The sequence below is a fragment of the Haliotis rufescens genome, unplaced genomic scaffold, assembly GCF_023055435.1.
Source record: "Haliotis rufescens isolate VD_foot unplaced genomic scaffold, xgHalRufe1.0.p SCAF_2, whole genome shotgun sequence".
Taxonomy (NCBI): Eukaryota; Metazoa; Mollusca; class Gastropoda; order Lepetellida; family Haliotidae; genus Haliotis; species Haliotis rufescens.
Window position 1 is genome coordinate 29,737,858 of NW_025963890.1, and position 27,699 is coordinate 29,765,556.

Consider the following 27,699-nt stretch of genomic DNA (forward strand, 5'->3'; position numbering starts at 1 on the left):
AATATATGACGTACGTATATTTTCTTTGAAGTTGTTAGTATGGTACTTGGAGCCAAAGTATGGAGAGTTTGGAAGCTTTTGAGCTGGTAGTTTGAGCTGAGGAGATTTTGGGAGTCAAGTACTGAGAAATCTGGTAAAAAACAGTGCAAAAACACTTAATCCGATCTGGAGGCCAAACGAAGCAATTTCGCTACATTGAATGTGTAGAGAATTTGTTGGCCATCTGATTCCGCACCAGCTCAAGAATTTTGGAAGTCTTTGGAGCTTTCGTGGCGGAGATTTTAGCTGTTGAAATTGCGATTTTTAAAGTTGTTTTGAGTTATCTGCCCTTAGTCTTTGAGTCTAGAGTCTTGGGATTTTTGTGGTATATGCTTCAGGACCTAAGCTATCTTTGTGGAAATTTTGAAGAGATTCTGAGCAGTAGTTTTGGAGTTAGGATTGGAACAAAAATCGGCAGAATAATAATAATAATAATAATAATAATAATAAATAAATCGAACAATTACAATAGGGCTCTTGCCTTGTAGGCAGGGAGCCCTAATAATAATAATAATAAAGAATAATAATAATAAATCGAACGCTTACAATAGGTCTCTTGCCTTTCAGGCATAGAGCCCTAATAATAATAATAAATCGAACGATTACAATAGGTCTCTTGCCTTTCAGGCATAGAGCCCTAATAAATAATAATAAATCAAACAATTACAATAGGGCTCTTGCCTAGTAGGCAGGGAGCCCTAATAATAAAGAATAATAATAAATCGAACAATTACAATAGGGCTCTTGCCTTGTAGGCAGGGAGCCCTTATAAATCGAACAATTACAATAGGGCTCTTGCCTTTTAGGCAGGGAGCCCTAATAATAATAATAAATCGAACGGTTACAATAGGGCTCTACAGCCTTTCCGCTTGGAGCCCTAATAATAAAATAATCAGCTTTTAGAGCGCATAACTCCATGCACAATATATGCTCGTAGCTCTGCATTATTTATACCCGTCAATTTTCGCGGAAGGCCCATTCACAGCTGAGTGAGCAGAGGCATATTGCTGCCAAATATGGTCACCCATCCAAGGAGTTGCTTAACTTTTCTGGATTTATGACAGGTACACTGTGTACAGGACCATGTGTCACCATATCAATACTTTCTTTCTGAATATTGGCACAAATGTTTGTGACCTCCTCCATGGTCTAGCGGTAGAGCGTCCGCCTGGAGAACGGAAGGTCCCCGACCGCGTCGTACCAAAAGACGTTAAAAGATGGTACTTGTTGTTACTATAATCAAGCTTTTGTCCCGTGTTTGGGAACTTGATTATACCTTAATAAGAAGAAAAGGAATGATTAAAGCCAAGCAGTTTACTGTCAGTGGTATTGCGTCTTATAATACAGAATAAAAGAGATAGAATAGCAGTACATGGTACATAGAATGATAATAGTATGAATACATAAAACATATAGAATAATGATTGAACGATCGAATATGCAACGGTTATAATACTTGAGGGGGAGAGCTGGAAAGGTAGGGGATATAGCTGTAGGTAGAGCTAAGCACACTTTCATGTCTAGAGAGAGCATTAAATCATGACACCAACATTATGACCTGTGACTGCATTTGTATGTAACGTCACTATAAATACGCTTGGCTTATTACGTCTGAAGTGAGACGCGCTATTTACTAAATGTAGAAATACATATACGCGATGAACGATAATAACAATAGCCTCAAACCAAGTATAATAAAACATGTAGATGTAGGATATGAACAATATTGATAATCATAATAGTATCATTTGCATGGAGTTGACTTATCATGATGTTAGATTTGATTTCTAAGTTCATCAATGCTTTGTCATCGTGTTTATTAAAATATGATAGAGTAACAGTTTCTGTAAGAGCCGAACATTAGATATACAGACTAACTGTCTGTGTCTTTATCGTTCAACATAACGCCAGATTAACATTACTTTCATGACACTTATTTGATATATATCATATTTTGATACGGTGTATATTTGGATATTGATCATGGATAATCATATTCAATTAATAGGGAATTATTGCTCATCAACGGACACATGTGGTGCGAAACACATTTCATAAAACATACAAAGTATGATAAACCTATTTTCATAATACATACAAGTTCTGAAAACAAATATCTAAAACACACACGTTATTGTGTATGATCTTTCATACGTACATAGGTAATAATGAACACTTCATTATTTAAACACACAAGGGACCCGTGCACATGCACAGCCCAAATATGTCTCTACCATCTTACATTAGATTGTTAAAGTTAACCACCTAAAAAATCGTGGACTATCTGGAATATATCACACACATATATATAATATAGGACTAAATGTATCAAATAATAAAATGTTTCTTACCTTAATAAGAAGAGGAATGATTACGGTCAAGCAGTTTACTGTCAGTGGTATTGTGTATTGACCAGTGGAGATGCTTGACCTTTATAGTAATCGCCTCGTATATTTTGACTTTGAGTGATTCCCTAGTCAGTGAATTGTGCATTGTCTTAATCTAAATCTAAATCTAAACGAGGTAATGATGCTGTATTATTACATAATAATAACTTCTACACCGACTATGCGACTGTGGCCTCTGGAAATAGAATTCACTGAGCACGATGGGTTTGATGGATACGTCCATCTTACATCACTGTAGCCTGCTATGTAGCGGTCAGTGTTCAGTTTGACACGTGAACGTCTACAAGATATAATTGCTTGTAGATATACTGTAGGTAATGAAACCTTTATGTATATTTTAATTCCATTTATATTTAGTTAATAATTATGTCAGAAACCGCTAATATTTACATAACATATTGGAACAATATTGCGTGTATTTTACATTGGTATATTACCCTGTCTGGTGCTCGGCATTAAGGGGCTTAAACAAGGAGTGGTCAGCTCGGAGTCAGTATACTTTGTCTGAGTGGGGTATTCATGTTAAACCAGGCCATGGTATCTCAGTGACGCGACGTTAAACCCAATTTCACCTCACAAATGTTTGCATAATAATACTAATTATCCAGTTGATCTACAGTAAGTATGTGATAGGATTGTTGTAAACATAGTTTTATTTGTATTTTTATTGTATTTTGTTATGTTAGTCACAGGTTCCACGTTTTACCTGTATGTACTGCTGTGGCTGCCAATAGTGCCATGGTAGTCATGATGAACAGTTAATTTTGGTCCATTGAATAGCCAGTTATGCATTGGGGAACTTTACGACCATGCTTTGAGGATGTCTGTTTAGTAGAGATTTCTGTATTTCTGTTTTATCTTTCTTTTCCCTCATGTGTTGCCACTGTTGCAGTCAGTGTGGCTATTGCCGGGGACAGCTACGGAGTGTCAACCAATGGAGAATGAGAATTCAAATCTCAAGATGGAGATAATCCATTAGTATTCTGTCATTTATGGTGTTTTTACTGGACTTTGACGCTTAACTTTGACCCTCGTATTGTTTGGGGTAATATATATTTGATATGGGTAATGAATGATGAGGGTGATTCGTTTCTGGAAGAATTTTCTTCATCATGTTTCAGGTTGAGTCTGCAGGATGAAATAGAGCAGTTGTTACAAGACATCACCTTTCTTCAGCACCAGATAGATGATGAAGTTTCCATTCGAATGACTGGGAGACCAACAATTGCAAAAGAGCCCACTCTCACGGGTATAGATGTTTGTACTTTTACTTTGGCAAATTAAGTTTTGCAAATTAAGCATTTTACTCATTTCATGAGATTGTTCCAGATGTATGGATTGTTTCCCATATGTAATATTTATGAGGCTCCTATTGCATGAAAATAGAACAGGCAACACTGAATACTATTCTTATGACTATCATCACCTCACTGCCTAAGGGACTGATCATTTATTGTAGGAGGTTGGGGGGCAGCTGAAATAAGACTTTATTATCGGACTGTATCATATTTGGACGACAATGGCCCACCTGTGTGTTAGGTTGGGAGAATTTATGTTTTAAGTTTTATCATCCTCTGTCCCTACCCACGTCATTGGTAGATATTGCAAGAGATATGCCAAGGACTAAATAAGACACTACCGTAACTAGGTGTTAAAAATATCACATTTTTTAATTGTTAAAAAAAAACCAAAACTGTGGAAGGGAAGAATGTTATGAAATACATTAATTTCTGATAATCTTCATCTGATTAATGACTGGCCGGTATGATCAAGACTACAAAGTGCACTGTACAGTAAATATGTTATGCAATTGTCAAATATATAACAGACTGCTCTAGACTATTATATACAAGCATACAGAAATGATAAATCTCTCTTAGCTTGATCACAGCAGATATCCTCTTGTCTTCGCATGAAAAATGGTCATTCAAAAGTGAGGTGAGGTGAAATTGGGTTCAACGTCGCGTCCAAGATTATTGTACTTATATAGCGACGTGCATGCATGTGTGTGTGTTTGTGTGGCTGCTTGTACTAGTTCGAACTGATGCCGATTTATAGTGCTAGCTCACTGAGATACCATGCCTCAGTTTAACATGAATACCCCACTTAGACATAGTATACTGACTCCGGGCCAACCAGTCCTTGTTTTAGCCCCTTAATGCCGAGCGCCAGACAGGGTAACAACAAGTACCACCATTTAACATTATAGAATACTAAACGAGCTCCCGTGTAATACCACAACTATTCACGAGTTTAATAAAATTGGTTTTACAGGGGAGTGAGTTTAGTATTTTATTTATGACTTGCCATTTATAACGTTTTTAGAATTATACTGTTGAGTGTGAATAGGCAGACACCTTCACGATCCACGGCATAATCCAATTGAGTATAACATAATAATACTTCAAACACGTCAACAGTTGAAACATATGAATTTAATATCTACAATTCAGGCGTTCATTCCACAAAATAATCGTAGCGCTAAGGTTATCGCCACTCACATACTTTAACTTAGACCAACGACTGTTGTTGTGCTACAATATGATCGCCTTGTGGAATGGGGCCTTGCACCTCAAAGTTTACAATCACGTCACAATACCCGATGATGTAATTTGTGGAATTTTGTTGCAAGATTCATGCCATGTGACGGTCATCGAATGTGCATAAGCTCCTCTCAGTGATCTATCATCTCCACACGCAATGTCGTTGAATAAGCCAGGTGATATTGAAAGCTTTCAATATTTGTTCGTGAAACATGTTTCGAGAGTACATAAGCACGCGTTTTGGTATGACACAATGGGCCTACCTTTAGAATACAGTACCACAAACTTTTCAAACACGTGACAATACCCTATGACATAGTATTATTTTTGTAGTATTTTGTTGCCAGTCACACCAACGAAACAATGCCCTGTGATGTCAGGGGTCATCGAGTGTGCATAAGCTCCTCCCAGTGATCTATCATCTCTACACGAAATGTCATTGAATACGCCAAGCACTGTGGAGAGTTTTGAATATTTGTTTACTGAAAATAGCCTGTGGCGGCGTCTTTTATAGCAAGCGCTAGTTTACGAAAGCACTTTTATTTTTTATATATTTTTTATTTCGTTTTTCTCGTAATTCAAGTGGCTAAAAGGGTTATAAATGGGAACTAATATACATATATTATTTTTTCGGTGCATTAATTTTCATTATTATGCACAAGAATGTAGTTTATTAGGGATATTATATTGTCGCTGAACACATCCAAATATCGCTAGTGCCCTTGGATCCCCTTTATGATCAATTACCCCTTTTCAATCATTAGGGTTAGGAACCCGTTTCGTGGCTATTAGATTACCCAATTTCTGTCCTTAGCCCTTGGATCCCCTTTACGATCAATCACCCCTTTCATTAGGGTTCGGTAAATCTACCCGTTTAGTTTCTATTATAGATTCTGACCGCCTCCGTGGTCTTGTGGTAGAGCGTCCGCCCGGAGAGCGGAAGGTCCAGGGTTCGATCCCTGGCCGCGTCATACAAAAAGACGTTAAAAGATTGTACTTGTTGTTACCCTGTCTGGCGCTCGGCATTAAGGGGCTAAAACAAGGACTGGTCGGCTCGGAGTCAGTATACTGTGTCTGAGTGGGGTATTCATGTTAAACTGCGGCATGGTATCTCAGTGAGCTAGCACTATAAATCGGCATCAGTCCGGACTAGTACAAGCAGCCACACACACACATACACGTGCATGCACGTCGCTATATAAGTGCAATAATCTTGGACGCGACGTTAAACCCAATTTCACCTCACCTATTATAGATTCTAATATTCTTCACACAAAAACATCGAGTAAAAAGAATGAAATGGTTTTGTGTCGAATACTTTTGCTACTAGAAACTGTCCTGGAACATTCACACAAGCCACTTTCACCGGCTACATTTTTTCAGTACTGATTCAAAAGCGAACTCACCGTTGTGTCGTCAGTAGCCATGCACATGCCTCCCTCATTCCTAACTATTATCCACATCATCCTTACAGTGTTCCCTACCACACTTTTCTGTCACAAAATCCACCCGACGAATTATTAAATAACACGTCATTCATGCGTACTCGCGAGTTCGGAGTCTGACGTCTTGTAGATTACGGGATGGGACGAGTGTGCCAAATGGCATCGGGATCATTCGTAAGTGTCAATAGACTAAAGTCACAAGACACCATGCCTACCCGTAACCTTCTTAAGGGTCCGTCACCTATTCGACCCTTTTCGTTCAGTTCCATAACGTCGTAGGCATGACTAGGTAAATTTGCACTTTGTTTCACAGTGTAGACGTAGCTCAGTCGGTTAGCTGTCAGGCTAACAATCCGAAGGTCGCTTGTTCGCGTCCGACGGATTCTCACAAAAACTGGTTGCTTGTCTCTGAGACGTGTGACCTACGGCAGAGACCGTCCTCAGGAGAAGTTGTGGTAATGTATTCTAAAGGTGCACAATGTGTAATACAGCCGTATGTTTATTAAACGGGTGATCTCTTCACTGGCAAGTAATAACTTTTGGTATGACGCGGCCAGGGATCGAACCCCGGACCTTCCGCTCTCCGGACGGATGCTCTACCACTAGACCACGGAGGCAGTTGGTCATTCATGGAACACACAATAGAATGTAACATAAGTGTCAATCAGTGTCTATTTCACTTGCACAAGACAAGAGTCTTAAGTGTCTACAAACAGGGTAGCAAGCACATGCCCAAAAAGCTGATGGAACAAAGTAACTAATACACAGTGTAGTGTTCCTTTACTTGTACTCGCAGGTCCTGGAATGCACAGATCTCTGACATGTTCATCCATTGAATGCTGGTGTCCATCGTTGTCACTTGTCACCAGGTGCATCACTGTCACAACTGGAACATCTTGGTTGCCAATGACGCCAATGTTGGTTGGTTGGTTTGTTGGCTTGTAGTTTAACACCGCACTCAGCAATATTCCAGCTATATGAAGGCGGTCTGTAAATATTCGAGTCTGGACCCGACAATCCAGTGATTAATATCATGAGCATCGACACCAATGTAATCAGAGTGGTAACACAAACGCAGGCTGTTTTTCGGATGTCAGCTGTTTAATACTTATGAAAAATGAACGAGGGCCCTGTGGAAATAAATACACATACATACATCTTCATCTTCAACCTGTACACAATACTCACAGTGCTGTCTCTGTTTGTTGTACATTTTAGTTGTTAGTGTATTTAGTTGGGGAGGCACATCGACACGATGCAAGAAAAGGAGAGTGCATGTGTTTATATACATATATATAAAAAACACTGTAACATAATTAAATTTTCGTTGTGTTCATTGAAATTCCTGCATTCTGATTAGCTGAATTGGTCACGTGTTATTGCATTGATTTCCCAATGAATGTGAAAAATTAAGCCACGCCCACCGAGGCGCACTATTTTGATTACTGCGGAATGTCGGGGAATCCCAATATTACATGAGTGGGAATTCCCTTTCTGCTCACGTATATTGTTATGCACAGGACATTTAGTGACTTTCATGCATATTCATTGTCCAAACTACCCTTTGAAGCCGAAGGCAGAGAATGAATGTAACAGCAAACGTGCAGGCTCGCTTGCCTGTTTTTTTCCCGCTCGCCTCGGTCCAACTTTCATGTCTTTGGTTTCCATTTGTAACTAGCATTTTTCCAACTGTTTTACTGTAATCAGGGAAGAATTGTTTGAATCTCGCGGTAACTGACCATGTTATTTGAAACAGCTAGCTGCCTTCTCCAGGACATATTTCTTCCAACTCTCCGTTGATTGGCTAATGACTGTGTAGGCGTGTCAAGTTATGTGCATAAATAAAACGATCACCTGATTCATATCATGCCACTGTATGTATTCCTACACCTGGAATGTTCATCAATCTCGTCATTTATGTCTGTTTTGATATATACAACTGTACTATTGTAGATAAAACATGTTTTACATTGTTGAATTTCGTAAGAATCCGCTACGTGGATTGATACAGTTTGCACATTGGTTTTTAGATTCATACTTCAATGAACCGAAATAAATACACAGTCAATCCTTAAATGTTACATCAATATGTTGACATTCTCAGGTGAAAACAATAACTTACACATGTAAAGTATTTAAGCAAGCCTAGTCTAACTACATTTACTTGAATAAGATAAATGATGCGATATATATTTACCACACCTAACATTCAAAATAATTTTAAAAGAAGTTAAGAAATCATACTTATGCACCTTAGAAAACCCTTATGATACCAAAACACTAAATAAGAACACATAAATATACATCACACATGTGATGAGATGCGTGATTATGCAATACAGTTAGGATAATTGTATATGTGTAGGACGTCATCACTTTTGGAAGAGTGGACCATGCGGCCTCCAACCTACGAGTTGGATACGACAATAAATTTGTGTGATTCTTTCGAGCTTTTGTCAATAAATCTCAATACAATAGAAGATTACATGGTGTCAGAATAAGTGTGGAAAAGGAATCAAGTGCTAACTACCCGATGTCACAGACTGCTGTGCTGAGATAAGTAGCAATCAATCGGAGAACTAGGTTGAATAGTCGATAGCGTTAATGTTGTGCAGTAAAATAAAAAACAAAAAACAAAACAAGCATGGCTCAAAGCGGAGGGGGGCCGAGTGGCGCTCCATTCATAGATAAGGGACCGTCTATGGATTATGGAACTTTTGTTTACTGGACCAATGTTCAGAATGGATGCACAAATGAAATGTAAATTTCTTCTGTACTGGTCAGGCACTGTAGGACTTGAGTTATTTAATAGTTAGGGTTTAACTGATGAAGAAGAAAAAATTCTTACAAAATATTGGACCAAATTTGAAGAATATGTGAAACCACATTCAAATGAATTAATGGCCGCATGGGAGTTACACCACATGAGGCAGGGCAGTATGAAGTTAGAAAAATTCATAGCAAAACATTATTGCAGAACACTGGTTAATGAAGGAAATTATCCACAAGAGGAAAAGAAAAGGTTCCTAAGAGACTTTCTTTGTTTTCGGGATGAGGTCTGATAGGGTGAGAAAAGAATGCTTAAAACTTGGAAACACTCTGACATTTGATCAAACTCGTGAGATGGCGAAAGCGGAAGAATCAGCTGATATACAAGTCAGATTCATGGGTACAACTAATCCAGGTTCTACAAACATGAACATTGATGCCATTAATTCTAAATTCAGAAACAAAACTGACACTTACAAATATAAACCAAGTCACACAAAATCAAGTGCATCTGACAATCACAACAAATATCGTTCACACAAAACCAAAACCTGTGGATATTGTGGAGACAGTCCTCACCCCAGGGAACACTGTCCAGCCAAAAGGCGAAATGTGGTTCGTGTCACATTGTCGGACATTATGCAAGAGTTTGTAGGCGAAAACAGACCACAAAAAATGTCAATGAAGTTGGGACAAATGAATATGATTCATCTCTGTCAAGTGAATTCAGTGATCATCTGTTCTTAGGTCCTATTGAAGTTTCACCAATTAACACAATTGATGAAATATCGCCACAAGTCAAGAAGACGCATATAGAAATGTTGCTGTCTGCTGAGACTGACGTCAAGCAGTTGTCAACAATTTTCAAGATCGACAGTGGTGCTGAAGCAAACATTATCACAAAAGACTGCTACCGGAAATTATTCCCAACTGGGCATACACTCGACAAGCCTGTTGTGACACTCAAGTTGTTGATATTAAGGCAAGTGTTCCTGTGATAATCAGCAATGTGACAGCACAAGACCTAGACCTAATCAAGCTGAATTGGCAAGTTACAGCTGAAGCTAGTAATGATGTCAAAGGCAACACAGGAAACTCAATGGGGACAGTCAAATTGTTTGATGTAAATGGTAAATGTCATCCGTTTCCATTAACCAAAGAGTACCTGATGCAGGAATACAAAGATGCATTCACAGGGATTGGATGTTTTCCTGGACCTGCATATCACATAGAGACTGATCAGAGCACTACCCCTGTTCAGCAGACAAGTACCTGTGCATATTCAACCAGCATATCAGAGTGAACTAGACCAACTTGAGAAGCTAGGGATAATATGCAAGATCAATGAAGAGTATACCCCATGGGTAAATTCAACATTTGTCATGAACAAGCCAAATGGTAAAATCCGAAAATGCCTTGATCCTCATGACCTCAACAAGGCTATTCTCAGAAATCCTTACTACGTAAGGACAGTGGATAATGTTATTCCACGACTACGAGGATCCAGTCACTTCAGCATCCTGGATCCTAGAAATGGATATTGGATGGTGCAAATGGACCATCAACACACCATGGTGCAAATATAGATGGTCTAGATTGCCCTTTGGGCTTACCATACGTGGTGATGTATTCCAAGAATAGATTGACTGAGTCTTTGGAAGTTTTTGCTACAAGATGGCAAGCCTGTGACATACACAAGACGCTCTCTGAGTGACGCTGAATCAAGGTACAGTAACATAGAGAGGGAGCTACTGGCAGCTTCATGGTCACTTGAAAAACTACAGACTGTTGCTCAAAATGTCAAAATATGACATTGAAATCAAATACATCCCCGGCAAAACCAACGTGGTTGCTGATGCTCTCTCCAGAGTTTCAAGCATGGAAATTCCAGCTTAAGACCATGATGCTCCTATGATTGAACTTAACACAATCACCAGTACTCTTCCCGCCACAACTGCAAAGTTGGATGAGATACGCCAGAAAACAGGAGAAGATGAAGTTCTGTGTCATCTGAAGGACATGATGAAACATGGTTAGCCAAGCTGTGTTGATGAATGTCCTCCTCACCTCAGAGCCTAATGGACATTCCGTGATGACATCAGTGTAGAGAATGGCATAGTAGTATAGGTAATGGGGGTTCTGGCTCACTTCCACTGGAGCCAGATTTATATACCTATACTGCTACTACAGGGGGAATTTTTTATGTGTAAATGATGGTGCGATTCAACGATAGTCATAAGTCGTATTAAAAGAAACATCAATAATAATTAATAATGGATAAAATTTACTATAGCCCACGAGGATATTGGAAAGGTATAGGAGCAATACAAAAATTAGCCACTGCGGCTAAGGTATCTAAAGATGTGGCCAAGGATTGGTTAAAGAAACAAGCGATGTGGCAAATATATTTACCGGCACTGCGTTATATACCGAGGAAGAAGTTTGATATTTTTACAACGAAAGAAGTTCATCAGGCTGACCTCTTGTTTCTTCCCCACGATAAGGTAAGGCGCAAAACGTATGAATCCACTTTAACAGTAGTGGATGTGGCTAGTCGATACAAAGAGGCTGAGCTATTCACCTCGAAAGATTCAACAGAAGTAGCTAGTGCACTGAGGCGCATATATAAACTCGGACCACTAAAATGGCCTAAGCTATTTCAAGTAGATCCTGGTCGTGAGTTTATGGGTTCGGTAACTAAACTGTTAACAAAGCATGATGTCCAAATCAGGCGTGGTGAAAAAGAGGCCCATTGTAGTCAAGCTATCGTTGAAAGATTTAACAGGACATTAGCGGAACGTTTGTTTGGCTATCAGTATGAGATCGAAATGAAATCCGAATGATTGAGATCAACCGAATGGGTGACACGATTATCAGCTGTTGTATCAGCACTGAATAATGAAGTAACAAGATTAATCGGGAAGAAACCATCCATTGCGATTAAAATGAAATCCGTGACTTCCGAATCTTCAGCACCGAGGAGAGGCAAAGAACAAAATCTTTCGGATAGAGTAAGCGTAAGATATTTATACCAGCCCGGTGAACTCGAAGGAGGCCTACGTCGCACAACCGATCCCATTTGGTCTCTTAAGACATATAACATTAGTCTGTTGGTTATGAAAGAAGGAGAGCCTATTCTTTATTATCTTAAAGGTGGACCGGGCAGGGCATTTGTACGAGAAGAGTTGCTCATAGTTCCCAACGATACAGTATTACCACCCTAAATAACCATAAGCGTAGGTAGTTACACCATCCTTATCAATCCATCTCTTTGTATCTAAGGGGGATAATGATGTCTTGTTCATTCTTAATCCATATATCCTATGATTGTAACTTCTTAAAGAGTTCATCTCGTGTTTGAACGTTCTACCGTTGAATAATGCTTCTTTATACTGTTCGTGTTTGATATGCTTTTTTACCACATACTTCTTAACACCCTTAGCTTTTTTTATCTCTCCATTATCGGATTTCTTTATAGAATACATCTTGGACCTTAATCGGACATACTCCGCTATAGTAGTCCCAGCACCGCATTCATCCTTCATCTTACCAAGCATCTTTTTATTTACTACGCTGTGCAGTGGATTATCTTTAGGGTAATCGCTCGTATCGTACATATCTAATTTTTCTGCCATATCTTTATACACATCAACAAAGAATCTGTGTTGGTATATAACACCTCTCATCTATCACCGTATTGCTTATATCCTTCCACTAATTTATTATTAGCCTTAGAATACCTTTTCGCTACCATCGATATACCACCTCTAAACCCTTTCTCAATAAACAAGTGCATATCGTAATCGGTGAGTAGTTTTAGTTCTACACTGGTCTTCTTCAACAATGCATCCCATGATAGTCCGGGACTGGAATAGTACCATGCCGGGTCCAAGCCGTATTGTTTTAAACATGTCTTTCTAAATATCTCGAATATATCGGCGAGTAACAGTACATCGGTTTTTAAGTACAGATCGTGATAATCACCTAAATTCTTACAACCTAATTTATCCCACACCGTCAGAGCGTGTTCATAATCGGCATCGGTTATTTTAGATTCTGTTACGTTACTATAGAATGATTCAAGGGGTGGTAATTTAGTTTCCCCGAATCTAGACCAATCATCCATATATTTGTAAGGATATACACCTTTTCTCAGCAACAAATGACGAGTTAACCCATCGGTATATTGATTTGTTATTGCAAAGTCATCGGGATTGTTCGCATTAGCTAAATTGTCCAGGGAAGATAACAGAAACTGTACGGAGTCTATGAATCTAAGCCCATTACTTTGCTTTATTCTGGCCTTCCCATCCTTGTCCGTATAATGTATAGGTTTAGTCAACGAGAACGATATGTATTTTTTCTATATTATTAGGAATACACGTCGGTCTTTGAGATAGCTTGCATAATGACATGAGAATCGTATCCTCTAAGGTTGTGAAACACAACGGGGATGGGTATTGTTTGAGAATTCATTTTTAGTATTAAGTTACACTCGTTATGCGCGGCTCCCCGATAATTACCCGTGACGTGGCAATGATCTCTTACTGAATCCCCATTCAGGGGTTTATTACAAACAAGACAACTAGTTGACTTCATATAGGCCCTCCAATCATCCCTCGTCATACACATTGGTTTCTTACGCAATAAATTTTCCCTGATTATTCACTCTTCATTTTGTAGACATACCTAAGAACTTTCCCGCTGCATCGGGACCTCTGTAAATCACGGGCGGGTTTGTTTTCCCATCATACCTTACAACTATATATCCAAACCCACAAGGAATATGTTCTTGAGTTTTGTACGTAAAACTATCTTGATTATCTTGATTATTTTCTATAGGTTTGATTAGCGCTTCGAAGTCAGCGTTAATTACGTACGGTACTGGCATTTGATTACAATAATGTTCAAATTTTAATATATTTTTCCCCTCTTTAGGCATATCAATCCTGATAGCAGTCTGTCCAACACCTCTGCAGTCTTCTTTATGCGCTTCTAATAGATCTTGTCTGCTGTATCCATGCAGGCTTCTTTCGCAGAAATATTTCTTTTCTTATGGGTTGTTTGATCGTATAATAGTCTGCTTAAACTCTTTATCCATGTATAATGATATTTTCCATCTTTTTCGATCAGAAATGAATTGATTCTGGGAATATGTTCCGGAGCGGAGCTTATCCTGTGTACAACAATTCCTTAAGAAGAATGTCCGAAAACATTTATAGCTAAATTATTTTGCTTTTCCACCTTATCAATTTGTGAAATTGGTGTAGGTTCGTCTATACCATCGAGGTTTAGTCCATCGTTTTGGGGATAGCTAGAAGGTCAATCCGGATTTTTGTCTACAGGGAACAATGCAGATCTTATCATCATTCTGAAACAGTCATCGGATTTATTTTTTACATTAATTATGGCTTTTTTCTTTTTATAATACGGGGGTAAATCTATATAAGATCCATCTTTGAAAGGCATATAATTTGCTATATCTAAATATAAACTATCGATTTTATCCACACCCCAACCCGTACCTCTATTAGTCCAGCGTTCTAAAGTTTCCTGTATCCTCTGAATTGATGTATGTAATGATGCGTTTATAGTATCAGATTTGGTTATAACTTCTTGATTGCTCCGGAAATATGGTTCGGTATATTCAGTGCGATCGTCTGCGCTACTTTTACTCAATGACATTTTAACCATCAGCTGGTATTTTATACTATGTAAATCATCTAACTCCTCGTTAATTTTCCTCGATACCATGGGCTTAACATCATTAACATCCATGTTGGAATTTATATCCATCTTCCAACCTCTTGGATATTTACCAACGCTGGTTGTAGGTACAAATTTTAATTCATTATTATCAACAACATCATTAACTGATCGATTATTATCTAGAAAAGCGATCAATTCAGCTTTTCTCATTCGAGAATAACCTCTCAGCCCACTTTTTTCGCTTGAGCTTTGAGTTCTCTAACAGTCTGGGGTTTGTTGTATTCCAAACCGAGTAAATCGATCAATTCAGCTTTTCTCATTCGAGAATATCCACGTAGACCACGTTGCTTTGCTAAAGCTTTCAGCTCTCTGACAACATAAGTCATTGTGATATATAAATACATGTGAACTAATGTCTAATTGGTTTGAATTCAACCCAATCTATTTATCTCATTTCGGTAAGCCTTTTTCCTCTCATAAATAATTTGAAACCGTTTCTTGTCAGCACCGTGACTCTTACATAAACAGTAACTACCTTTGACCCCAATCCCACATACAGAACACGAATAATTAATGTGCCCTTTTCTAATTGCAATGGAGTGGATTCCATAATAATCCAACATACAGCTCTTTCCACAAATTTGTGATCAACCCAAACGTATGAATTTACATCTTGATGTGCCTCTCGCTGTTGTGATAAATATACACTTCTAGTATCATTTGTCTAAATGCATGCTCAGCCTAACAGGGCGATGTAGCTGACATAGTGTGTTTACAGGTCATAGTGGCTGATAAGACTCGCCCGCCTGCCCTAACTAGGTCATGGTTTATGCGTAGTTATTGTGTAACCTAAAATAGCCACACCAGTCAATCCCAACATTATGAATCAGGCCACAAAGTTGCGACTAAATTGGTCGCCATGGCGATCTAGTTTTGTATTTTGCGACTGGTATTTTCATGTCAGTCGCCAACTGGCTCCTTGTCTTTAATTAAGTTTGGCGACTAAATATCTCTTGTCATAAGATATTAAAAAAGATTGTTTTTAATATAAGTGCGGTAACTTCAGTGAAAAAATTCGATATCAGAACATAATAACATCAACAAAATCACTGTTGGCCATGTGTTCTGTTTTCGCTTTCGATATGAAGCTCCATACCTGGAATGAAGGAAGCACTTTCCGTTTTTAAGTAATGCACTAACGATGTTAAGAGTTTAGTACCCAGGTGACAGCTAAGGCGGTCGTTTCGCCGTTCAAAAACACGAAGTATTTTTCTATATTTGTAATATTGGAAATTACTATCACTGTCTACATGTCTAACTACTTGTAAAATGGTACAATAAATTGGCTGAGAGAGATTTCGTAATCGCGCTTTCATAACATCGCCTGTTTTTTCCCGTAGTTATAACAAGCGATTTCATTAGATTAAAAATTGGTTTCTAATGACGCTTTCTTGCCGAAATCTGCTACAAGTTTCGTGATTGGTCAGTTTTGAGCACATGACCTCAGGCAGCCAATCAAATTTCAGCGGTGATACCAAGCTCGTGTTTGATAAATTTCAGAAGATGGCGAAAGATTTTTGTTAAATCATGTTATTCTGAACTAAAAGGCAGGAAATCACGATAAATATTAAAAATATGGAACTTCGTGAATGTATCGTGCTACGTTATGAGCTGTGACAGATTTTTCATGCATATATTTTTGCATTAAACATTGTGTCCGAGCCAAAAATTTAAGGCGACGAAAGCCGAGATGTCATTTGACTTATATTACACGCGATCGCCCGAAAAGATGGAAATAATAACTTAGATGTAAGTTTGATTACTTTTAGATATATTTTTGTTGAATTTATTTATTACTTTGTATAATATATTAAAGATTTGTTTAAAACGTCTTTATTTTGCTCTTTGACATGTTCGATGTGGACCCGTTGTTAAATGTGTGTCCGAAAATTATATTTTCAATAACATCGCGGGAAATAGTGAATAATTTTTTGATTTATTGATAAAAAAATGATAAATTGATGTGGAATACGTATTTCAGACATTGTGAAATGTGATAGATTTAATAAATGAATGATATTATAGGTAGGTCCATACAAATATATACTATTTTGAAGTGACTACGGCTTGGCCGGAAAACCGGCCTACGGTGTTGAAAGAGATAAACACATAGATCCATTGATTATTTGAAGTTTTATTTTGAAATTATTTGGGCAAGTAAAAATAAAATCAGGGCAAGTGAAAATTGTCTTTAAACTTGTCCGATGGCAAGTGAAGTTTTTTTTAAATTTCCACCCCTGAAAAAAAATCGAAAAGATCTACCAAGCGCAGAAAAAAAAACCTACACCGTATATATATCTACCCCTTTAGCGAAGTCCGGCAAACGAACGGGTGATGAGAAACTTGGTCAGTACAAATTCGAAATTTGAGATAAAAAATCACCAGACATGTTGATTTACCATTTAAATTGTATTTTTGTGTTCTGCTAGGCATTGTTTTATATCCAGGGATTAAGATTACCATGTGTATCTTCTCGTAAACTAAGCCGGACACAGCAATCAGCTGTACACACAATTTCTTGGAATTTACCGGTGATTCAGTCAAGTCACACCCAATGATATAACTTTACAGGGTTTTAATGCAAGGATCGGCAAAAAATGTATCTGAAACTTCTTCTTTTTATAAGGAATAATATTTTCCAATATCTTGTTAATTTAGATGCAGCTTTTACTAAACATATTTGAAATAATAATAACCCTAAGGGAAGCAGCTGATTGCTATTACCGGGTATTACATGGTTTGACATGGAACACATAGTCTGACCAGTCACCGTCAAGGCTCCCGTGCACGTGATCGCGTGAATTACGTGTTGACATAGAATCGTCCAACAAAAACAAATATGACTTTTAACGAGTCAAAGTATGGCATTTATGACAAATGTATCCATTCTCTGTCAACTAAAGTTCGTTTCAAGGCGTCAATAGCGGTAATCTGACCGTGGTTTCTCTTAATAACCGTTAGTTAGATCTTCCGATCGCTTCACACACGATTTCGCCGAAATAAATTAAAACAATATTAAAAGTAATTTTGAATAAAATTAATGAAATAAGTTACTAACATAAGTCCAGATATACAAAGAACACTTTTTATAGTCAGACAGTGTAATTACATGATTTATTTGCGTACTTCAGTATGGATTTGTTGACATGGTATTTCCGGTGTTCAAGCTCACGGTAATGTCTTTCCATGGGGGAAAAACATCAAAACTCATTATTTCGTGTATAATGCGCACCCCCTTCTACACAGCTGTGTTTTTTGGGGAAATAAATGCGCAGTATACTCAAGATAATACGGAATGCTTTGAATGGCGAAGCTGACACGGAAGTTTCGTCGTCTGTCGACCCGTTGGGTGCAGGCTAAAACGGCACCTAAGCAAAACGTCACCGATTTCTCTGGTGAAAACGGCACCGCATTTGGCGAAAACAGCTACTATGTGTCGGGCGAAAACGGAACCTCTATGTTTAATAACGAAAACAACGATTTATGTAGTAATATATAGGGTTTATTTACATGGTATTTGATGTATTGAGTACATCTGAAGCCGTAATGTGAATTTCCGATAGGTTTGGTACTCTCATTTCTTCAGCATCTTCTGACTGGAAACTGACATGAAAGTTACCGATCACCTCTTCAATGACGGGAGCTACGCATTTCACACAGCGGAAAGGGAAGTCAGTACGGCAAATTTCTCTATAACGGGCCATAGAAAGTCCGGTTCCACTGGTCACCGTTATCAAATGATACAGCATGTTGATTTTTTTTCTGTCATTCTTCTCGCATGCAACACATCGAAAGGCCATTGTGATTAATTGTGATCTGACAGCACCATGTTAGGCCTCTTAAATACAGTTTCAGCTTAAATTGAGTAAAGGTACTTAAAACTTCAAAGCGTATAGTGAATAAAAGTCGGTGAGTAAATTGGAGTAGGGGGCTAATTTCTTATTTGTTTTATTTCACAATTATTTGTGTTTGTAAGAGACGATGTGAGTTTAATTTCTGATATCTTTCATCAAAGCATGTTATGTTTTCACCATAAGTTGAGTTGCGTATAAGCTAAGTTGGATTATAGTTGGAGCAGAGGCTAATTTCTAATGTAAACTTGTTTTAACATCTCACAATTATTGGCCTTTGCAAGTTACAATGTAAGTTTAATATCATTCATTCGACCAAGGTAAAAAAACAAATAAGGTGCCGTTTTCGCTCGAGTCGAGGTGCCGTTTTCGCCCGGTGACATTTTGCTGAGGTGCCGTTTTCGCTATAACCCGACACGTTCGATGAACCAAAACCTGCAACTGGCACCTGTAAACTGTCAGATGATGTTACTGACACAATGTTCTAAAGCTTGTTTGTCTGAAAAACTCAAAAGCTTCAACAACACGTCAACAGTTGTTGTTCATGATATAAAACTGATTATTCAAACTAATGGATTTTTTTTTTGTTATGCAGAAGCTCAGTTAAATTACAAGTCATTACTTTTGGCTCCTTACATTTTGTCTTAGCTCCTTGAAATTCTATTTGGCTTCTTGAAAAAAAAATTTAGGAGCCAAGTGGCTCCTTTGAATTTTTTTTAAGTTTGTGGCCTGTGAATGCTATCTCGCGGGTTTTTTGTTCCTCTGATGGTGTATAAAACTGACTTATTGTTGGTCTCGGCATTGGGTCAAGTTTTTCCATAAACGAGGAAGTATTTGTGCATGGCAGATTCAACATCCTTAAACGTTTGAATTGTCCCTGCTTACGCACTTCTTCATTAATAAAATCTAATCTTAATATCCTCTGTCTGGTCCATTGTGACTGGGCTGCTTCGAGTTGTTCTAATGCTTTATTATGTCGTTTACTCTTCTTTCCTCTCCTCTCATACTAGAAAATAAAAAATTACTCCCCGCAAAAGCTAGAGCATTAACAACAGCTCCACCGACCATCATCGCAATTGATGCTGAATGATAGGTTGCGTTTACCAACATTTTACCGTCTGTAACTGGAGTAGTCATGCTTCTTATAGCACTATATGAGGGCTAACCTCTAATTGAACTTGTTGTGACATCGGGGGTGACGTTTTCTCTTCTCCGGTATTATAAAAAACCATACCACCGCTATAGCAACAACTCCTAGTGCCCAAGTTTTAATCGGACGACTATATTCAATATTTGAATTATGCATTATTTTCGCTTTCCTCGCCAGCCCGCCCTTCCTACTGGCGGCGATTTTTGGGGGGGTTCTTCATCACTCTGGCTTGTGATATTTCCTCATTCACAATCCGTTGTGCATCCTCGTTCACTTGTTCCACAATATGTGGTGGTGGCACTTGTTGTGATTGTGTTTCCACAATCTGTTGTACAATCTGTGATGGTGTCACTTGAGTCTCCATTATTATTATGTGGGCACGTATGTTTAAATTGACAATACCTAGCCGTTATTAAAGCTGTGGTGAGTGGAGCTAAGAACATTCTGTATCTATGATAAAATTCACAGCTCACTGAGCTTTTAGCGTGTTCGATGAATGGCTCTTTCTCGAGAGATTCGCATAAATACATGCGATGTTCTGCCGGGATAGGAAGAAACGTACTAGCTACGACTGTGAATAGTTGTAACATAGCCGACCCTATTGTTTTAGTCATGGTAGCTCCCAGTCTAGACTCGTAACACGCGTACAGTTTTTAAATTTCTTCGGCGGTCATGTTATCAATTTTTTCGATGGTATAATTTTACCCAAAATATTTGGAACATTTTCCACCGGCTCTCTATGTTTATCTGAAGATTTATCTGTCATAGGTTCTGGCTCATCTTTGAGCATTTGTTCGATGAGTTCGTCGCATTCCATAATGTAATACCTAAGGAGATATTTAAATCTAACATAATAAAATATGGTATATCCAATACAGCCCGTAATAATAAACTGTTGTGAAAGAATGAGGATTTCAAGCCACATTATGTCATAATAACCGCTAATGTTCAATTTACTTGTGCAGTAGTATAGGTAATGGGGGTTCTGGACCACTTCCACTGGAGACAGATTTATATACCTATACTGCTACTACAGAGGGAATTTTTTATGCCAAAATGACTATGCGATTCAATGATAGTCATAAGATTAAGTTAAATTGGGTCTAGCTCACCAATACTTGGGGCCAATCATTGCTTTAGATGAGCCTAAATGGTAATAAAAATATTCTTCATTATTTTTATCGATAAAGCGATATTCAACATTTTTATTAAGTTCTTCATTCATTTTACTAGGAGACCAGACTATATAACTACACTCTTTTTGTAAATTGATAAGAAACAATTGATAACCGTATTTGGTTAGTTTGACATCACTGATATAATAAAAACCTTGTGGTAATTCTCTCCATTTAATAGCTTTCTCCATTATTATATATATTTATGTAAGCATTTGTCTAAATGTGATCAAACGATAGTAAGCAATCTATTTTTAATCTCCAACCAGTTCTTTGGTTTTGGCACGGAATAATTGACGCGCTTGTTGCCTCCCCTGTTCTATGAACTTTTTTTTCTCGTCCTCGCTAATACCATTGGTATTATGAGATTTTGATCGAATCTCCTGCTTCATTTCATTGTATTTGGTGAGTTCTGACAACACTAAACAAAACTCATCCTCGGATATCTTACAATCGGCCATTGCTGTCGAAATATGATCCTCAATGCTGTTCAACTTTGCTTCGGCGAGTATCCGAATACTATCGTGTTTTAATGCTTTCTTTTGTAACCTACGAGAAATGAATTTTATCGCTATTCCTGCCAGTCCCGAGACTCCAGCGGTTATTTCCATGCCGAGCACGATAGGCGCGGCGATTATAGTTGATAGTAAACCGATACCCACTACACCGAGTCCCATGCCAGATACTACAAGCGCGGTGTCAACTCCGTCGAGAGCAATCACGGCTCTGCGATACTTTTTATACAATCCAAGTCTCAACTCCCTATCCTTCTCTATTAGATGTTTTATGTCGCTTATTTGATGTAATTGAAATCCATCAACAGTATCCATCTTTTCAAATGCTTCATCGAGCGCTGGATATAAACTCATAGTGTATATTACGATCATATAATAGTCTTTAATTGGTCTTGCTTAAATGTTTTGAGACTATACATCAATCTTATCAAATGTATATTATACGGCAAGAATATCTTAGTAAGAGAAATGCTGTCACTTTTAATAATTTGGACCCCCTCGAGGGTTGCAACGGGTGATGCTCCGATATGAATAATACTGCAACGTCGACGTTGGTGTTTCTTTAGCCATTTAATCGATAGACCTGGTAATATTTCGAAGGCATTTTCCGGTGCATCTCCGAACAAGACTTCAATAATAAGCGTAGAAATATTAGGTATTGCACTCAAGTTAACTTTAATATCTTCGAATTCAGTAACCAAATTTAAACTAACATTTTGGATTGCCGGACGACTATATAACATATGACCTGGGTTTTCTGGCAGGGGAGTGACTAACACACTTTTTCGTTTTGACGGGATATAAGCCGCGAGTACGATGCCACTATTTATTATCTTAGTTAAATTATGTCCCTTACCCATCATCACATACGGTGGGGTAATGACGATATTCAGTAGCCACTCGATGTTTGCTTCGACCATAGTCCATTTATTCTCGCCGTTGCGAATAATATTGTACGAAGTGTTTTTAATGAGTCTACTAACGTCGACATTGCTTAAATCTTCTAGATTACCTGTGAATGTGACTTCTTTCCGCTTGTATACATTATCGTGTAAGTGTAAAGCGTATAACTTACCATTGTAACCGGGTTTATCAAATCCTTCTGTGTCTCCGAGATCGGAAAGCGCAATTGTATTACATTGTCTGAGCGTTCCAGGGCCTGATGCATCAACCATTATTTTTAATATGGAGTGTTACACTTAAGTATCCTATATGTACAGGTTGATGTTTTACATCTAATACAGAAATTTTAAGGTCTGAAATAATACCACGCTTCAATTTTTTATATTGTAATGACGAGAAAGATTCCGTTCTACCGCTATTGTATTTTCTCATCTGAGCAGAGTTGAAGGACTTTCTAGTTGAATATTATCCGTCGTGCTTATTTGGTCAAGATGGATACACAACTCTTTATAGGGAACTAAATCGGGTAATTTAACATCCTGATGTATGCCAATTAATCGACTAAATTCCCATGTAGCTGATTGTTCCAATAAAATTATATTTGGATTTCCAGTGTCTAATTTCACTGTCCCAGTCGCCTCATTTTGTGTGAGACTAATTCCATTAGGCTTAAAAATTTCATCATTGAGTGAGCTTACGCTGTAATGCCCATCAGGTATAGTGATGTATTTGACAGCACCACGTGCGGATAATAGCATTATCCTATTATTATTTTTTGCAGCATTTATATTGGTCCACCTCGGGTAATACGTTACATCGCATAGAGCGACTTCTAGCTGTCCATCCGAGTTATCGATAGTACAAAGCAGTTGAACAGACTGACTATTTGTTATTCCCAGGAGTGTAACATACATATCAAATATACAATGATACTATATCATAACTTAAATATGGAATCAACCATTATATATAATATGGAGTGTTACACTTAAGTATTCTATATGTACAGGTTGGTGATTTACATCTAATACAGAAATTTTGAGGTCTGAAATAATACCACTCTTCAATTTTTTATATTGTAATGTTGAGAAAGTTTCCGTTCTACCACTATTATATTTTTCATCTTTCACTGGAACACTTCTGAGTAGAGTTGAAGGACTTTCTTGTTGAATATTATCCGTCGTACTGATTTGATCAAGATGGATGCACAACTCTTTATAGGGAACTAAATCAGGTAAATAGAGTCCCTGATCTGATGTCTTGATTACTGTTATTCTCCTCCCCATCCAAGTGTGTATGCTAAGTTCTCGTAAAGCTTTACATCCTTTTTTCCAGCGTTTAAAATCAGTAACACATTTGACTCATTTTGTGTTAGACTAACTCCATTAGGCTTAAAAAATTCATCATTGAGTGAGCATACGCTGTAATACCCATCAGGTATAATGTATTTTTGACCATTCATTTCTGTCTCATTATTATAACCCCTCGTAGCATTTATATTGGTCCACCGTGGGTAATACGTTACATCGCATAGTGCTACTTCGAGTTGTCCATCCGAGTTATCGATAGTATGAAGCAGTTCAATAGACTGACCATTTGTTATTCCCGGGAGTGTAACATACATATTAAATATACAATGATACTATATCATAACTTAAATATGAAATCGAAACAGATTACTAATCTATCGATTATGGTAAATTCCTATGGTGATGATTTTTTCGTTAAATTACCAGATATCTTTGAAAAGTACAGGGTCACGGCAACTAGCGATAAAATGATCCACGATTGGTTTCACAATCCGATGCAATTTTGGCAGAATCAGTTAAACTTTGCCGTGTGGTGTGCCACAACGGGATGTGGTGTATCTGTTAATGCCCCAGGATATATGCTAAATAAGTCTGTTTTATTACTTCACGTGTACTATCAGATTAGACGTATACTTAAAGAAATTAGTGCTCCATTACCGCAGGATCGAGCGTGGAATTCCACAAATAATAATTATGATAGGTCCGCGTATGAGCGTATTTGTCAGGAATTTAATGTTTCTACGAGTAAAGATTGGCGTATTAAAGGAGCAAACCATGGTCTAGGTGTTCCTTACGCAGAGGAAAAAATAACCGTCAAAGAAGAAAGCGATTATGTATATAAAAAACTTAGGAAACTTCCAGTTAATTTTGGTAAGTTGCGGCAGGACAGCAAACTTTACGGAAGAATATATGATCATTGGCATAAAACCGGTCATTGGTATAAAGGCTGGGAACTTTATAGTAACGATTGGAGAGGGGATATTATGAGTTTTAAGAGTGGGTTAATTTATATTGTTAAAAAATTTGTACAACTGAACGATGACGCTTTGAACGAATTTCTTAATGATAAAACGGAAAATAATTTTACTAACCCAGGATTTGTAAGATTTAATGAATCGATAAGAACTTATGTATGAGCAATTCTCGGTGCACAATCGCAAACACGAACAGGAATCATCGGTACTTGGAAGGTGTTCGATGCGCAAAAACAGTTTGTCGCAAACGTGGAGGACGCCATTAATTCACCAGTTGACATACCATCGTCTATAAAGCGTTTTCAAGATGCATTACAGTACGCTCAATCCAAAGTGGACTACGTTTATGCGCCGGGACTATACATGTCTCCGGGTAATATGGAACTTAAGATCGGTCAAGTGATAGGTTATAATAATAAAATTGTTATCGCTACCGATCAACAAAAACCAGGTATAAATTCAGATATTAACGTCGAATTAATAACGCAAACAATCACGGGCGAAAAGGGAATAGTCAAGCCACAAACACCAACTATCGCACAAACATCTACTAACGCACAAACACAAGTGCCACCGCATATTGAGGCTAAAAATCAACAACATATCGATGAAAAAACAGCGCTTGTAGTGGGTGGAGTCGCGGCTGGTTTACTCATGATTTGGTTAGGGAACTGATTTGGTGAAATAGTTCTTAGCGAACTGATTTGGTTAAATAGTTCTTAGCGGATACGTACAACAGCCCTGCAATTGCTACGATCAACCCCCACAAGTTTTGACTAAGCCAAGTGGTGGTCTTAGCTAATAAATTCAATAGCCAGGAAACTATTACTATTATACCGGGAAGTGCGGCCGCGGCTTTCTCAGGGAGCACGGGTATGGTGCTGACAAACCTAGAAACATAATCGGGGCGAATCGGGATTCGAACCCACAATCATAGGTTTCTGGCGTGCCCAAGGGACGCAACTCTGCACAGTGAATCGCGGCACCTTAGACGACTGGGCCACCCGTGCCCCCTCGTTCTCTAAGGATGGAGATACCTGTAATATGGAATTATCATAGTAGGTGGCCAAAATTTTATCGAGTCCGTCCGAGACCACGTTCGAGGCTGCTTCCAAATTATCTGTATTATCGAGTTTAGTCTGCATGGTTCGAAGATCCTTAGTAGTCTTCACGGGAAGTTTTTCTCGTCGGTAGTAGTCTACAAAACCTAATTTATTACGAACAAAATCAATGCCGTGTTTACCGGCTATAGTAGACAAGGCTAGGGGCTTACGAGTACGAGAATGCATAAGATCAATATCCGGTTCGCCACGCAGTCGCAATATTCCTTTACTATCTATCGTAAAATTTGAATTGTCACGAACAATAGGACTAATATCTTTATAGTTATCGTAATAAGCATCTGCGGTTGATTTTAAAAGTTCATCGTTAAGATTCGTGCCACTAAAGCTGGTTTCATCAGTATATTCGGTTGCATTTTGGTTATGGTGGTTATCAAAGGTATCTAGATCATAGTCACCCATTTTTATATTAAACATAGGGTACATGTTTTCAATATAACAATGTCTTCGCAATACGGACGCAAATTAAACCCACAACGTAGACTTCGAGATCCATTAGGGGTCAAAGCAATTCGTCAGTCTGTAACTATAACTAATAACCCTAGTACCATCGATCAGAATCAAACGTTTCTGGTTCGCTTTCCTAATCTTGGCGCACACGATGTGTTAGTTCCGGGAACTGTCCAACTAGCATTTACGATTAGTTTGACTTCTACAGACGTTAACAGGGAGCCCGTTCAGAACATAGGTCGTGCTATCGTCAAGAAAATCGCGATTAAAATTAGCGGTAATGAGGTTTTGAGTATCGATGATAGCGATGTATACTATTGTTACATGGATCTCTGGAGAACGGATAAAGAGCGGGAAAACTTACAGTACCAAGGTATTTGTAATCGGAACACATTGAGACTGGGTGTGGGTGCTGAAAATGGTGTTGATACCAACGAAAAAGATAAGGCTGTTGCCCACGCATTAGGTAACCGATTCTATGTTCCCCTAGACTTTGAATTACTAGATTCCCACATGCCCTTTTATCAAGCATCCCTAGGCGATAGGTTAGAATACGAACTCACTTTTAATGACTACGACAGAGTAATCAGAGCTGCTGATGATGCTAGCTATTCCATTGACAATATCTCGCTGGAGTACGATATGATAACGGATCCCGAATTAGCCAGACAAATTCGTAACCATTATTCAGGAAGTTTAGCCATTTTGTACGATTGCGTGCTGCGACATCGAAAGATCACGAGGGACAAAAAAGATACATCGTGGAATATCAATCTAAACGTCCCCACGAGGTCGTTGAAGGGTATTTTAATGTTGTTCGAGGACCCCTCCGATGCGTTTAAAAGAAATACCGAGAAGTTTTACAATCCCAAGATTACAAAAGTAGAATTGACTATCGAGGGCGTTCCTATTCAACTATATAGTCAAGGAATGCTAGCGTATCACCAGTGGGATGAGATTAAAAAACTTCCTTCTATAAAACGCTCCCCGGAAGTTAACGTGGTCGTGAAAGATCTGTCTCTCGGGAGTGTTTCTATGGGTGAATACCTCACCACGAAGTACGCGCTATGGCTCGACATGCGAACAACGGACGATGACCAACTACACGGCAGCGGGAGGAGAATAGAAAATGCTAGCGAGGGTGCCACAATACAGATAACGAAGCTCCAGGAATCGGCTGGTAAATTAAACATATATTTGTACGTGATTATGGATGCGCAACTTAATATACAGAATGGAAGATTCGTGCAAGCAATCTATTATTAATCTTTTACCTA

At 38.2% G+C, this 27,699-nt stretch overlaps 1 protein-coding gene across 2 annotated transcripts in view; it reads left to right on the forward strand.

The window, feature by feature from the left end:
- LOC124121654 (coiled-coil domain-containing protein 24-like) overlaps positions 1 to 27,699 on the forward strand; it is a 370,739-nt gene that overhangs the window by 327,316 nt on the left and 15,724 nt on the right. For both annotated transcript variants that reach the window (XM_046484687.1, XM_046484688.1), the window contains exon 7: positions 3,569 to 3,696. In XM_046484687.1, coding sequence (XP_046340643.1) covers positions 3,569 to 3,696 — 128 coding nt within the window. The remainder of the gene's footprint in view (positions 1 to 3,568; positions 3,697 to 27,699) is intronic.